Source organism: Cryptomeria japonica, chromosome 1 (assembly GCF_030272615.1).
Source record: "Cryptomeria japonica chromosome 1, Sugi_1.0, whole genome shotgun sequence".
NCBI lineage: Eukaryota > Viridiplantae > Streptophyta > Pinopsida > Cupressales > Cupressaceae > Cryptomeria > Cryptomeria japonica.
This window is the reverse complement of record NC_081405.1, coordinates 378,582,026-378,596,320: the sequence shown is the minus strand read 5'-3', so window position 1 is coordinate 378,596,320 and position 14,295 is coordinate 378,582,026. Positions and strand designations below refer to the sequence as shown.

Sequence of the window (14,295 nt, the reverse complement as noted above, 5' to 3'; positions counted from 1 at the left end):
GTTCTCTGTAGTGCTTATTAGTGTATAAGAAAGATGTTTTAACAAGGATGTTGTGACTGGGAGTACCTCTTAGGCTACTGGATGTTAAAAAGAAATTTGGCTAACTTTTTTTTATGAGGTGATACAAATTTTGTACAATACAGGCTACTATTTTCTTATCAATATCTTAAAACCAAAATTTAATAATGATGTCGGTTTCCCAATGAAAGGGCAGAAGACCAATAGAACATCCATTACATTATTGAATTATACAACTATTAAGAAGTTTGTGTATGAATAATGCTAAATGCCAGTTATCAAGAATACGAAAAAATTGTCCTTGGCATTAGCAAAAGATACAATCAGTCTTGCCACTGAAATAGCCCAACAAACTACTTGTGGACAAAGTCATTAAGCTCGAAGAAATCCCACCTTGATCTTACATCGGTCGCACTTTCAGTTGCAAATATAATTGAGATGAATGTTGAAACATTAAACAACTTTTGTTGGCAATTTAGCATTTTCCTTTTCCAACAAAGAAAAGGTAAAGAATATCACCAAATTTCTACACAAAACTTGGCATTGTGTCGTGAAGGCAAAATAGTGAGAGCAATTCAAATCAGCAGAGTTCTATTACCAACTTGTGAGTATGCCCACTTGTAACTGTGCCATCAGAAACATGCTCACCCGAGGTCTATGTATTGAGGACTTCTTATAAAGATCAATCATTATATTCACCCAATGTCTTTGTATTGAGTACTTTCCGTAAAGATCGATCATAACGTAGTATTGTACCAACACTTTCCACAATCAAAATCAGCTGTTAAAAAGACAAAATTAATACAAAACTCATCAATAATATTTACACATTAATAACTAAGAATTAGGTTGGGCACTCTTGATGGATGGATGGAACTTCCACTTACCTGAAAACTGGAATAGGCCAAAGCTGTGGCAAAATAGAAATTTGCATTTCCAGTACCCTGTTAAAGTTTGAGAAATTCTTTCAATTGAATTTTCACACTACTTTATAATCATGGTGAAACCATAAACGAATATCACCAAGGCTACAATCTTGTAGAAGCCTATCCCCATTCAACAAGAAGACAAATGTTTAACACAATTAAAGATGAAAATATATCTAGATACAGACTTATGTAGTTTAGTAATGATATTAAATCAAATTAGATTTGTTGAGCAGAAAAATAACAGTGATTTAAGAACACAAGTATTTATAAAGCATATGAATGTTTGCCCTCAGCCCTATAATTGAATGGAAATAAATTTTAAAAAGTTTCAAAATCATTAGGATCAGGCAGAATTTACTAAAGCGTGAGTTTATATGCATGAGCACACACAAGGTAGGGCAGAGTGGTGTAGAAAGAGCGAAAGTTACCCTCCAAATCCAAAGGTTGTACATTACTGCACTTAAGAGAGCTATTCCGACAAACCCATTCAAAAGGAAGAAGGAAAAGCGCATTCCTGTACAGGAGAAATTTAAGGCTCCAAAATTGTTATGTGCCAAATAGTATTGAAAATAAGGAAATTATAATAATTGAACAAAACTAAGAAAATCATAACCAAAACATCTGTTGCAGCAGATACACCTTACTAAACTTTTGGAATCTTACCTGCAAGTTCATGTATGAAAAGAGCAAGGAGACCAATGTAAAGTGCAGAGTCGCCAACCTATTTATTTAACAAAAAAGATGGTTTATGTTTATATATGCAAAGTAAAGATCGTGTGTATTTCACTTTTCATCTTCTACACCACTTAACCATCCTTTCAAATAAAAATTCTTGCCTCCAATGTCATCACAATTATCTAGGAACCAAAGAACTCTTGGGCTAGTTGAAGTAACAATATGCACTGACTTACTGAAGGATAAGCTTTAAGCATGGAAGTGATGGCAACAAAGACAAAAGCAAGGAAACATGGTCGGTGGCTGAGGCGTATTGTCAATGGCGTCACCATGAACAAAACACATGCATGGAAGACCAAAAGGAAGAAAACTCTAAAGAAGTCAAAGATTTCTGTGAAAAAGTACCTGCAACAGTACAGACCAGGATAAATGATATATGCAATTTGAGCTACAAAAATATATCCCTAAAGCTAGTAACCTCAAAACACACCATAAAATTGCCATCAACTGAATATGCTAGTCATATAAACTCACCAAAATACACCTAAATTTGGAGACAGATCTTCAACAGTTAAGATGAAACCATATGTCCTGCAAGATTCAAATAATTAATAAATCAGAACTGTTATACAAGGAAAAGTACGATTCTAATTTCTAGGAAGTATGCATGTGGTATGCAAGGACAATGAATGATTTGATTAAAATGAATTAAAAATAGCTGAAGTCTAACTTCTATATATTTGATATATGGCCTGTGTGTATGACTATCTAAGAAAATAAGAATACTTCTGATATAACTTTCATGCTTCTGCTATAGAAATATGTTAGTATAGATGAACATAAAATGAGTTTTGTATTTTTGCACAGATAAAGGCATATCAATTAACCCATAGCCAGTGACATAGAATGAACTACATATCAAGCTATCCAGCATCACAAATAGGTATTAAGCTGTGGAATCATGTCGTCACGAGATATTATATTTATTAACCAGTTACTATAAAGTTCGAAATGTGATTTTAATTTGGACTTCAGAGTTCTAAGGTTTAGACTTGTTTGCCTTAATGAAACAAGTAACCTGTAATAATTTAATAAATTATCCACTGTGGCCGTTGTAAGGTGCATTTAAAGAAAGCAAATTTCTTATCAAGCGATGAAGGTGCAGAAGAAGATACAAAGGAACAAACAATATATGGAGCATCATCAAATACTCTAAATGAAAATTCCATGGTCAAATGTGGATGCAGCTGAAACTCAGTATGAAGGCAGAATGGAGGTATTATCTCAAAGACTTAAACTACAAAAGAATGGCATGCTTGAGAGGTCTGTTTTAAAGGATGAGCAATAGCTCTGATGTATTTTCAAAATTATAGAAAATATTATGGCTTTATTTTTATGAAATATTCAAATATACCATGTTCACAATTAAGAAATTTATTGTTGTTGTATAGTACATTCAAGTTACTATAATTCCTTTAATGTTAATGAAAATAAAAGAACAGATAGCAGAACGACAGCCTATATTTACAATTCCCAAAACAAAACAAAAAAAAGTTGCAAATGATTTGTATTGGATAGTTCAATATTTTACTAAAGTAACAGAACATTGGCATCGTGAGGTTCACTGGAATCCTGGATACTAAAGTAACATAAAAGTGACATCGATGGTTCAATAGGTTACCAAAGTACTACAACAGTGATGGAAGAAAAGTGCAATACATAGCATATACATGGACAAAATCCAGGGAATTAGTTCTATTGTGGTTTGCAAAATCGCATCACCACATGGATGGATAAACAGGAGTAAGAACAGCAAAACACAAACAAAGCAATATCAATAAAGTTAAAACCTAGTTTGTATGGGATTTTCCAGAGTCTTGTGCTCAATAACATCAGTTCTCTTTACATTTTTTGAAATTTTCATTTGAGCTTGTAATTCAGAGCTGCTCAGAAATCCATAAGAAAAGAACTAGCTAAAATGTGGAGTTAATTTCTCCTCAAGCAGTCACAAACTCTCAACCATATGAGCAGATCTCTGGCAAAAATCACAATATCTCAAGATATATCAGATATTGGACCTGAGACCGATATTTTGTTTTATTAATTAAATAATATCCAAAACAACTGTTGACCATGATTTTCCCAACTTTTTTGAAATTTTGGTCACATTTTCTGAGATTTACCAAGATCTTTTTATTTTTTTCCCTTGTAACTTGTAAGGCAGCAAATTGTGATCTCCGCCACAAAATTAATCAATGACTAGGTTTCCATTGAAAAAGTGAGAATATTGAATTGATTCATTTAGAGCCTTACAGGTAATGTTACCTGTTCATCCCCTAAATTGCCCGGGTAGAATTTTGGGCCAATTCTGGGGTAGGATTCTCAAAGGAAAGCAAATAATAATAGGTTCATCCTATACAAACTTGAGAAAATCCAGAAGAATCCATCAGTACCCAACACAAATCCACTCAAAAAATTGTTTTTAATTTTTTGTGTTATAATCATTTTCACACTTTTTCACTTTGAATAGGAAGACAAAAATGGGATCCCTAAAGCTGTTCCTCTATCTTTGTTAAACACCAAAAATTTTGACATGCAAATTTTTTTCGGAGTCCATTTGTAAGTTGCATCCCCCTGGAATCCTTAATGCCCAATGATATGCAGAAACAAGTTTTATTCCTAAGCCAATCACAATTTAAATGTGGGTGCTGAGATAGCATGAAAACTTTAAAAATTGCTGAAATGATTTTTGTCGAATGATTGATAAAGATTTATCTCCTCTCTACATTTCCCTAATAATCTAAAATCAAGTCATTTCCCTAATCTTTATTATTACCTTAATCTTTATTTCCCTAATTTTCCTAATCTTTAATATTATTTGATACTACCATCTAATATCCAAATACCCAACTAACATTATAATAATCTGCCAGATTAATGTACTGAAACCCCTATCGAAACCTGAACCAGCAACTTAATTAAAGGACAATTGTGAAAACACAGTGTTTGTATAAGCTGCCATTATGTCATGCAACTTCCAGCAGTCATGTTTAGAGGAAATCTGAAATCGTTTTGTTTTTCTTTCCTTGGGAAATTTTAAAACCACAACTTTCTTAACAGCAAATATCCCGCCATTCATGCCATGATATGTATCAAAAGCAGTCTTCTCTGTCCACTGTAATTTCTGTGAAATTGAAATTTGAAGGTGTACCCCTGTTGTACACCTAATGGAGTTTTGGCAGTAGACTTCAACTTTAGATTTTTTCAAATGGGGTTGAAAAACACTATTTGTGTCAACTTTAAAGTTAGTAATGATTCTTTTACCATACTGAGAAATGTAAGTTTGTAACTAGAGTGGCAGCAAGGTGCGGAGTATAGCAGCATGAGCATGTTAACAAAAACTAAGACAGCCAATATATATTTTTTTAAAATAAAAATAAAACTATTAAACAATTTCTTAAATAAATAAAATAAAATAGTTCTGAGGTAAAATAAAATAATTCAAGGCTGCCATCTCTCTGATGTATTTAAGATATCTATACTAGTTACTATTTAATTAACTGTAATGTTCCATTCTAGAATATCCTTATTTTGCTTTAAATAAATATTCCACACTCACAATAGTACTTGCATAATTAATTATAAATATTAATTTAACTTCAAACTTATAATTTTGATAATTATTGACTTTAAATTTAAAGCCTAATACAAATTTGAAAATATTAAACTTATATTATGCTGTAATCTTTCCTCCAATCCACAGCTTCTTTACCTGTATAATTATCTTGAAATGTTTCCTAAATTTCTGTCTAAAGTTGGGGGTTTTTGTCCTTAATTCTCTGATCTTTGAGGGGTTTCATCCTCTGATTGCTGAACCATGTTTCACATTCCACAAGGGATGAAAATCAGATATAAAATATATTTTTCCATGATACGATGATCCTCATTCTTCCTGATTTATCTTCCTTACATACCTTGTCTTTTTAGGAGATGCAACCTTGCATACCCTGGTTGATCATTCTTAACAGCTTAATCTTTATTTAATTCCAGTTTTGTGTAAATTTAATTATCTTCCTTTGGTGCTTCCTTAAACTTGTTCTAAACCTCTCCAAAGGTAGCAGCTGAGGCAAAGGCTTGAAAAGTCTCCAAAGAATGACTTGATTTTCTCTTAACAGCTCAGGTCCTAGCAAAATGAGTTCCCAAAATAGAAGACTTTGAAGGTTTCAATGTGATGGTTGCTGATGATTTTTTAATCTAATGCTCTAGAAAGATATATTAACTGGATCTAAATTTAGGGGAAAAGATATGAAGGATAATTTCTATGTTGTCAGCATAGGAGATACATATATGGTTTTGGGTATCCAGTGGTTGCACTCATTCAAAGAGACCACACAAGATTTGTAGACCATGGAACTAAGGTTTTAGTTTGATTGGAAAAAAGTGCTACTTCAAGGAATGATAAATGCAGCACTAGGGATTGTATCAACTAAAAGAATTGAGATAATATTTTGTAATGGGAAAGTTGTTTGCACGTCCTACCTCTTCGTGATTGTGAAGAACTCTTACACAGGTAAGAAAGCATGTCATATAAGTATACCAAATCTTTAGAACAAGCAAAGTAAATTTTTCAATGAAACTACACTAGGGAGACCACCTAAAAGAGGTTTTGAACCTATCATTGAGTTGGTCAAGGTTAACAAGCCCGTAATGAGCACTCTGCATTGCCATCCCCAGAGGTATAAGGAGGAAATTGAGAAGGTGATAAAGGAATTGCTGGACATGCAACACATGAGACCAAATTTAAATCCTTTTACTTCATTTGTAGTCCTCATAAAGAAGGATGATACCATGAGTACATGCATATTGAATCAATAGGACCAATGAATTGATAGATGAGCTTCGTGGAGTTGTTTATTAAATTTAATGATATATCTCAAATCGAGATATCATCTGTTGAGACATGGACCAGCTAGGACTCGAACCTAGGACCTTCCATACGCTGCTGGAGTGCTCTACCACTGAGCTACTGGCCCCTCTTGGACCAGTCCATCGTCGGTCCGGGTGTGGCTTATTTCCAACACCAACACCCCCCCTTAAGCCACACCTCTCGTGTGCTTGGGGCTCCTAGTCTGGACCTGGCTTTGATACCATGTTGAGACATGGACCAGCTAGGACTTGAACCTAGGACCTTCCATACGCTGCTGGAGTGCTCTACCACTGAGCTACTGGCCCCTCTTGGACCAGTCCATCGTCGGTCCGGGTGTAGCTTATTTCCAACACCAACATCATCAAATCAAAGTTTGGGAGGGGGATTTCCACAAGATAACCTTTTGGTGACATTAGAAATATTATAAATTCAGCAAACTAGGAATATTGAAAGGGCCCACCCAAATCTTCCTTAATGAAACATGAGGCTACCTTAGACATAAGATATGCAAAAGACTTCAGGAAAATTGGCGACTGATATCAATAGATAAGATCACAAACAATTATTATAAACTCGAATCTTTAATTGACTCCTCTAAGAGTCAAAAAACCTCCTTTAAATTTTCAAACAGCTCCAATGGTAGGCAGCAGATATAAAGGTACCTAGCATAATGTCTTCATAAACTATTAATGGAAGACTCAAATGGAGGCAACCAATTAAGACTAGGAGTCCACAATTCTTAGGACTCCACAAAAGCTCCTTCATTATTCATAAAAATATGACAGAAAGAATATTATTTTAGCACTTCCTTCAGTTTAGGCTAATAATTACATGCAGCTGGGTATTTGGGAGCAGTGGTGATTTTAATCTCATGTGATCTTGCTACAATACCTGGTCCACTCCTTGGCAGACTTAAATCTTTTAGTAGCGGCTTTATTTTAAAAAAGGACATTACATAAATAAAAATGTATTGTTTACAACAAGTCACATCAAAATATAAGAAATAATATGATAACAAGAAAAGAAAAAAAAAATATTAATTTATAATTGATTTGTTAATTTGTTTTTTACTAGATATCATACGATATCATCAAATGAAAAATATTATAAAATTGTATGCATAGCATTTAGTGAAAAAGTTATAGATTATTAATTTTAATTTTTTGTAGTTATGATATCTAATGAGGCAGAGTCTAAAATTTAAGTTTCAATAATTAAAGTGTAAGTATAATATTGTGAAAAGTCAAGCTATGTAGTAATACCATGGAGTGTGCATTATAAACAGCGATCTCAAAATTAATGAGAAAATTCATGGTATATACTCTACTTTACTCTCTCTCACTCTCTATGCAATTAAGATGGCTTTAAATGTAAAAAATATCAGTTAGTTCTTTTTCTTTTTCAAATTTTTTTGGGGTTTTTTTGGGTTCCCGATATTAGCCCAAGAAATTGCAAATATCTTTATCTTTTTTGGTTTGGCAAAATATTCCTGAGAAAAGTATTTGCTTCTATGCTCTAAACAAACATGAGTGCAACTACATAATGCTTCCAAATCGTAATAATCTGCCATGAGCCAGAACCTACCTCCCAATATAGCTGGAGTGTAAACATTTTTCAATTACTCAGGTTTAAAACAGGAAAAACTCAGCAATTTAAAAGAAAGGACCTTGAAAATTTTCCAAAAAAGTTAAAAATAGATTTTTTTTTTTCCTTCTTTTTTCCATGCTTTTCCCATTCTTTCCATTGGCAAGCATTTAATAATTTTTTCCTCAAACAAATGCAGGTTGATCATGCAATTGCCAAGTTTGACTGATGCTTTGGCAGCATTTCTCTTTTGCTTATCAGAATTTTGGGAGAATCCACATTGCCCTTATTTCATTTGATGCAGGAAAGGTCCTTTCTTTCCTTGACTCTTTTAAATATTGGCTCTCTCCATCTTACTAGACTCTTGATAATTTGCCAAACTAGGTTTAGAGGTGTTGCTGTTATCCTTATTAGGAACCTGATATAGGCACCAACTCATTAGTTTGAGCTTTAATCCAAACTATCAACTATCTCTAAGCAATGTGTGCATATATCCCGTACTGTATGAACACTCTAGAAAATTCTTATCAATATTTAATCTTTCACCTGATAATAAAACCAATTGGCCTTATTGAGGCTGGTTTCTTCTGCATGTGTTGCAGACTCCATGACTTCCTACAATGCCAAACTGGATCATTCGATGAAACATTCTTTTTTAGTACAAAGAGCACAAGAGTGCATTCTACCAAGAAGTTTACATGCATGATACAACAAAAGATTCACTCTAGTCAGGAGAAGCCCTAATCTTGCATGCTCCATTAATTTCCTCAAGCCTTATGGCTTTCTAAGTCACTTGAGAGCAGATAATTGTTTGCCTTGTCCTTGGACAGACCTCATGATCTACAAATATGACTTTGGCCTTCCATGTACCTAGCTATTTCCAAACACACCATATCTTATAGTTCTGTATCTAATATTACACTTGATATAATTACCTATCTAACATTACAACAGATCTTCCAAAAGATTCTAGATATTAGCATAGACTTCAATGCCAAAGCATCCTTGGACAATCTGTCATTACCTCATCGCAATTTGGTTTCTGTTCATTCAAAAATTATATTACTGTAATTAATAATTGATATTAGCCTTGAATTACAAACAACTATACAGTCAAACTACTCATAAAACCTACAGTCAAAACAACGAATGTTCATGAGCACTATTTTACTAACAATTTTTTCACGATTTGCACCCAAAGTTATTTACAGAGAACTAAACTTATGACTATTTTCCTCCAGATCATCATCAAATAAAAGATCAAGAGTGTTCTTGGGATCATAAAGAAACAGAAACCTGCAATTGCCGCTCTCCTCATTATAGCAACAATACAGAAGTCCATCACCAAAACATTGAAGGGATTTCAATTTCTCAATAGGGATGTAAAGAGAGCTGGGGAAGACTTTTGATCAATTGGGAGATAAGCTCAAATTGATGTCGAGAATGCCTTCCTTTATTTGGTAGTCTATCTCCTACGTGTCTGTCTATGAATTTAAAAACATGTCCTTATTCTTTATTATAAGCATCAAATCACCTTAAACAATCAATCACTCTAAAAGAATTTGTAATCATAATAGTAAGACAATCATTCTCGCCAAAGCCAAATTTCTGGGTTTTGTCCATCTTTGTTTAAGTGCAGATTGCTTGTCCTGAGAAGGGCTGACCCTCGCTAAGGGGTTGTGCTCATAGCAAGCTCTAAACCAGAATGGGATGCTTTGAAGTCCAGAGGTTACTTCCATCTGATTCCATCCATGTCCAAAATGATAATGATCAAAAGATACAATGCTGATGCAAATCCTGCATAGTTAAGAACTCTTAAGTCTCATTGTCATTTCAAAAGTAACCACATATTCTCCTCTTTATGATTCATTTTTGTACAGACGCAACTTGTACCAGTACCCACTATAGAGAAGTAGGAGGTGTACCAATATCCAGACGGTACTTAATGTTTCATAAGCTACCCACATATCTTTAGAAACCGAGTTCCACCTTCGAAGACTGTCTCTTTCCTTCATGAAATACCCTGTGGGCGTAATCAGTATATCACCAGACCCATTGAATGCCAGCTTCCTTAGATCCAAGATTTGGGGATTTTTGGACCTACGCAAGCTTTCATGAATTGACAAATCAGAGCTTTAATTTTCAGAATCCAGATCCATTGTTTCATTTCCTCACCTGAATGTGAAAGTCCAGGAGTTTCCATTTTCAAGTAGCAACAATTTTTCTTTTCCACTACATAATTTCTTTCCAATCCTTAATGTAAATTGATTAGGGAAGTAGTTGTTCAATTTTAGGAATAATAGAAAACAATCCCTGCAATAATAAATTTAGTAGCATAAGCATGCATAGCAATGTAAGGAAGCATGTAATAACAAGTAAAAGAGAGTAAATCAGAGACAACAACAATATAACCTGGACAAACCCAATTTGGGTGACTATTCTAGAAGCGTGAGTAATAAAACTCATCAAGTCACTATCTCAAGAGCTGTTACAAATAATTAAATGCCTTTTCGAGGCCTTCATGGACATTCTCCCAAGAAGAGCAATGTCCAAACACCATATAACTCAAAGTACTCTTCCACTCCCCCAATCACACTATTACTTCCCTAAGACTCATGTGCTAAAGCAACAATAACTTAAACAATTTTTAAAGAACAATCTAAGTAAAAATAATTTCCACATTGTTACAATATGAGCCCTCTTGGAGGTTTATAAAGAATAGGAATACAAAGGGGCATCAGAAAGAAGAGCCAAGAACAGTTGACACCAAAGCAGAGGAATTTGCAAAGCTTCAGCTTAACAAAACACTGCTGACTGTGCCTATTTATCATGTGTGGAAAGAGTTTGACACCGGTCAAACCTGCTTGAAAGCAATTCTAGATGTAACTGTGTAGAGATTTTTGACATCAACATTTCAGAGCACATGCTATGATCCATCAAGTTCATTCCCTTCCTGATGATGGATCATGGAGTGTGATCAAAAACATTGATGTCAAATATCTCTACACAGTTACATCCCAGCATGATCCATCAAGTTCATTCCCTTCCTGATGATGGATCATGGAGTGTGATCAAAAACATTGATGTCAAATATCTCTACACAGTTACATCCCAAAGCACTTTCATGCACTATTGTGGACTCTGGAAATATCATGCCTATTAATGGTCAAAACTGTTTCAGTCAGCTGTCACTTCTGAGGACGAGTTCAACTGGGACCAAACCTATCACCTGTGTTATGTTCCTCTCTAATTTCAATATCCTGAGTGCCTAGATCACTTAGTCTACAACTATCTTTGTTCTGCCCTAACACTCTGAACTATTCTACTCTTTCATTTAGTTTCTTGCTTATATGAATTGTCTTAAAGTTTAGAGTGAGAAGCACAAGGATGAGTTTTGAGAACATGATGTGACTAACTAAGCTGAATACATTGACTTAATGATCTCAGATCATGTGGAATTATAAGGGATTTCTGGGCATGCTGCTGCAGGAAATTTTTGAGATCTGTTTTTGCTGGTAGGTTCATTAATGAATTCTAAAATTTGGACTGGTTGGAGGAAATGCTGCAAGTGAGGAGACTAGAATCTGCTCACAAGGGCAGATTTGTGACACTCATATGGATTCAAAGAAAATCCAATCTGATTTGGGTCCATGGAGGACATGTGAGAGGATTAGAGTAGTCTCACAAAGAGCACAAATCACAGATTATTCAAAAGATAGTTTCTCCAATTATCAACAGACATATTGTAATAAAAAATTCCTTGGAAAAAAAAGGTCCTAGACTAGGACTATTTGAATTTATGTTGGGTCAAAAGTAAATTATAGAAAATTTTAAGTTTCACATATAAATACAGGTTTGTCATTCATTAACGAAAAGTTTGATAAAACTGAGGTCTCATATATATCTTGATTTTCAATAGGTAGATCAAGAACCCTGATACCTACTGTCATAAAGTTGAAAAAATTATCCAATAGACCCATGTTAGAAGTTGGTATAGGTTGTCATTCCATTAATGACAATACTCCATGCACATAAAAAGCTCACTCACTTAGACTATATTTTTGCTTCACCACTAAAGTTGCAAGTTTAACATTTTATTTACCAACATCAAATAAAAGTAACTACATTCTTCTTATCCTTCTTAATAACTGCGCGCTTTATGTTCAGCATGCCTTGTTTGGATGTATTAAAGATGACATGTTTGAATGTTCTTCAAGATAAAGGACGCTTTTGTCTGGCAATCGATTATAATGAAATGAGTCTTGAATAACTTTCAGACTTGAGCTCAATATCTTGATAACACATATCTTTCTTGAGTAATTTCAACATCCCAAATTAATTCAATGATCTTGACTTCCTGGAAACACACCTTGAAATCTTGTCATTCTCAACTCTTAACCTGTTTCATTGCATGCTCATTGAGATGCTTGCAAATGATTGTCATTGATAAGACTCTCAATAATGTGATCTTCACTTCCTAACAAGTTACGTACAAGGATAGTTCCATAAATGCAAAAATTAGTAATCAGAATGTCAGGAGATCTGGCAATAATTAATGAGAGTCCTTAGTCTGCTCTTACTTTATAACATTGAATTTATGCAAAAACATCTCTAATCATCACCCCTACTTAAGACAGCAACACATACATAATGGATGTGCGTATACACACATGCAGACATGTACCTCTTATTCAGCAGATGTGTAATGTTGAGCCATAAAACTTACAAATTATTTTACTTGGAATAACACATGCACCATCTTGCACAGAATGTACAGGATAGAAAAAATGAATTGTATTTTACGAAGGTCAAAGTAATCTAATATTTTATGCATTCAGATAAAATTTAAACAAATGACAAGATTTGAAATAATTTCCTACTATATTTTACATATCCCTCAAAAAGTAAACGAACTTTAAGGTAAGATAAGACTTACTCTTTAAACATTTCTTTCAAGCCACCATGCTGTCTAAGGGAAATGCTGCAGAGTCCCAGAATGTACATCCACCATATAGCAGACCACAAAATGAAGTGTCTTACAGGTTTCCATGAGAAATTATATTGACAGAATCCAGCTTGAATATTTTCAGACTCATCCTTCCCAGAGATTGGCCTTGAGTTGGCTGCACCATCCACAGTAGATTCAACCAATTGTTTCAAATCTCTGAACAACTTTCTTGGAGGAGTATCTGGACCATAGCCCAAAAGGTATATAACCTGATGCGTATTACACATGTATGTTAACCCAAGTACGCATTCATATCTAAACACCCAAAACTGTTATGCTTGTGAAAGCCCTTTGAATTGAAAAAGGATACAAATTAATGAGTTGGTGCACCAAACCACCAGAATTTAATTGTGATTGTTTGTCTTTTGTCACACATGGAAACATTATTCTTGCATTTTTATAATTTTTGCCAAAATAAGAATACAAGTTTCTAAGGAATTAATACCGGAATGAACAGCAATCCAGGATAAAGTGCCAAGTGAGTTGACATTGCCCATCCAAAAGCGGCCAATGGAGCATTGCCTGAATAAATATGAGAAATTGTTATAAATTCAATAAAGTAAGAATGGCAATGCTATGCCATCTTGATCACCTTATAGTTTATATCTATTGATCAACAATTAATCATTGTGTACTTGCTTGCATACAATGAAAACAATGTCCTAAGCAATAGGGTTCATAACATAGACATTAATGTATCAATTTGCTACAATTTTTACCATTCGATGAAGAAAGGAAAAAAGTAACACTGAAAATCAATTGCGATCCAAATCTTCCATGTTGCAGAGTTGAGGACTTTGACAAGTGTGCTACGAAGTAAGATGTGAATGAAGTATAGTGGATATCTGAGATTTCTTACCATATGTCAAAATTAAACATATCAGTGTATGGTGGATGATAAAACTCTCATAGCGTGCAATCATGGATGCCCTAAAAGAACATTGTAAGATAATTTTCCAGGCGTCACATGGAACAATGTACCTAGCGTGCATGGTCCAGCTGACATGGGAAGAGTGATTGTGCCTAAACAACTTCTACCCACACTAACAAATCCTCTAATGGTTAGGTTGGATGCCTTCTATTTTAATGGATCTACCTTCAGTTGTTTCAGGCAATCCTCAGTGCAAATGTTCAAGGTAGAGACATTAACAACT

The 14,295-nt window shown here is 34.2% G+C and overlaps 1 protein-coding gene across 2 annotated transcripts in view; it reads right to left on the bottom strand.

The window, feature by feature from the left end:
- Nucleotides 1–213: 213 nt before the first annotated feature.
- LOC131070898 (uncharacterized) overlaps nucleotides 214–14,295 on the bottom strand; it is a 90,801-nt gene continuing 76,719 nt past the window's right edge. For both annotated transcript variants that reach the window (XM_058006566.2, XM_058006567.2), the window contains exons 7-14: nucleotides 13,587–13,663; nucleotides 13,070–13,350; nucleotides 2,157–2,213; nucleotides 1,859–2,027; nucleotides 1,611–1,668; nucleotides 1,376–1,461; nucleotides 906–962; nucleotides 214–799 (exon numbers count right to left, since the gene is read on the bottom strand). In XM_058006566.2, the coding sequence (XP_057862549.2) occupies nucleotides 701–799; nucleotides 906–962; nucleotides 1,376–1,461; nucleotides 1,611–1,668; nucleotides 1,859–2,027; nucleotides 2,157–2,213; nucleotides 13,070–13,350; nucleotides 13,587–13,663 (884 nt within the window). In that variant the 3' untranslated portion in view covers nucleotides 214–700. The remainder of the gene's footprint in view (nucleotides 800–905; nucleotides 963–1,375; nucleotides 1,462–1,610; nucleotides 1,669–1,858; nucleotides 2,028–2,156; nucleotides 2,214–13,069; nucleotides 13,351–13,586; nucleotides 13,664–14,295) is intronic.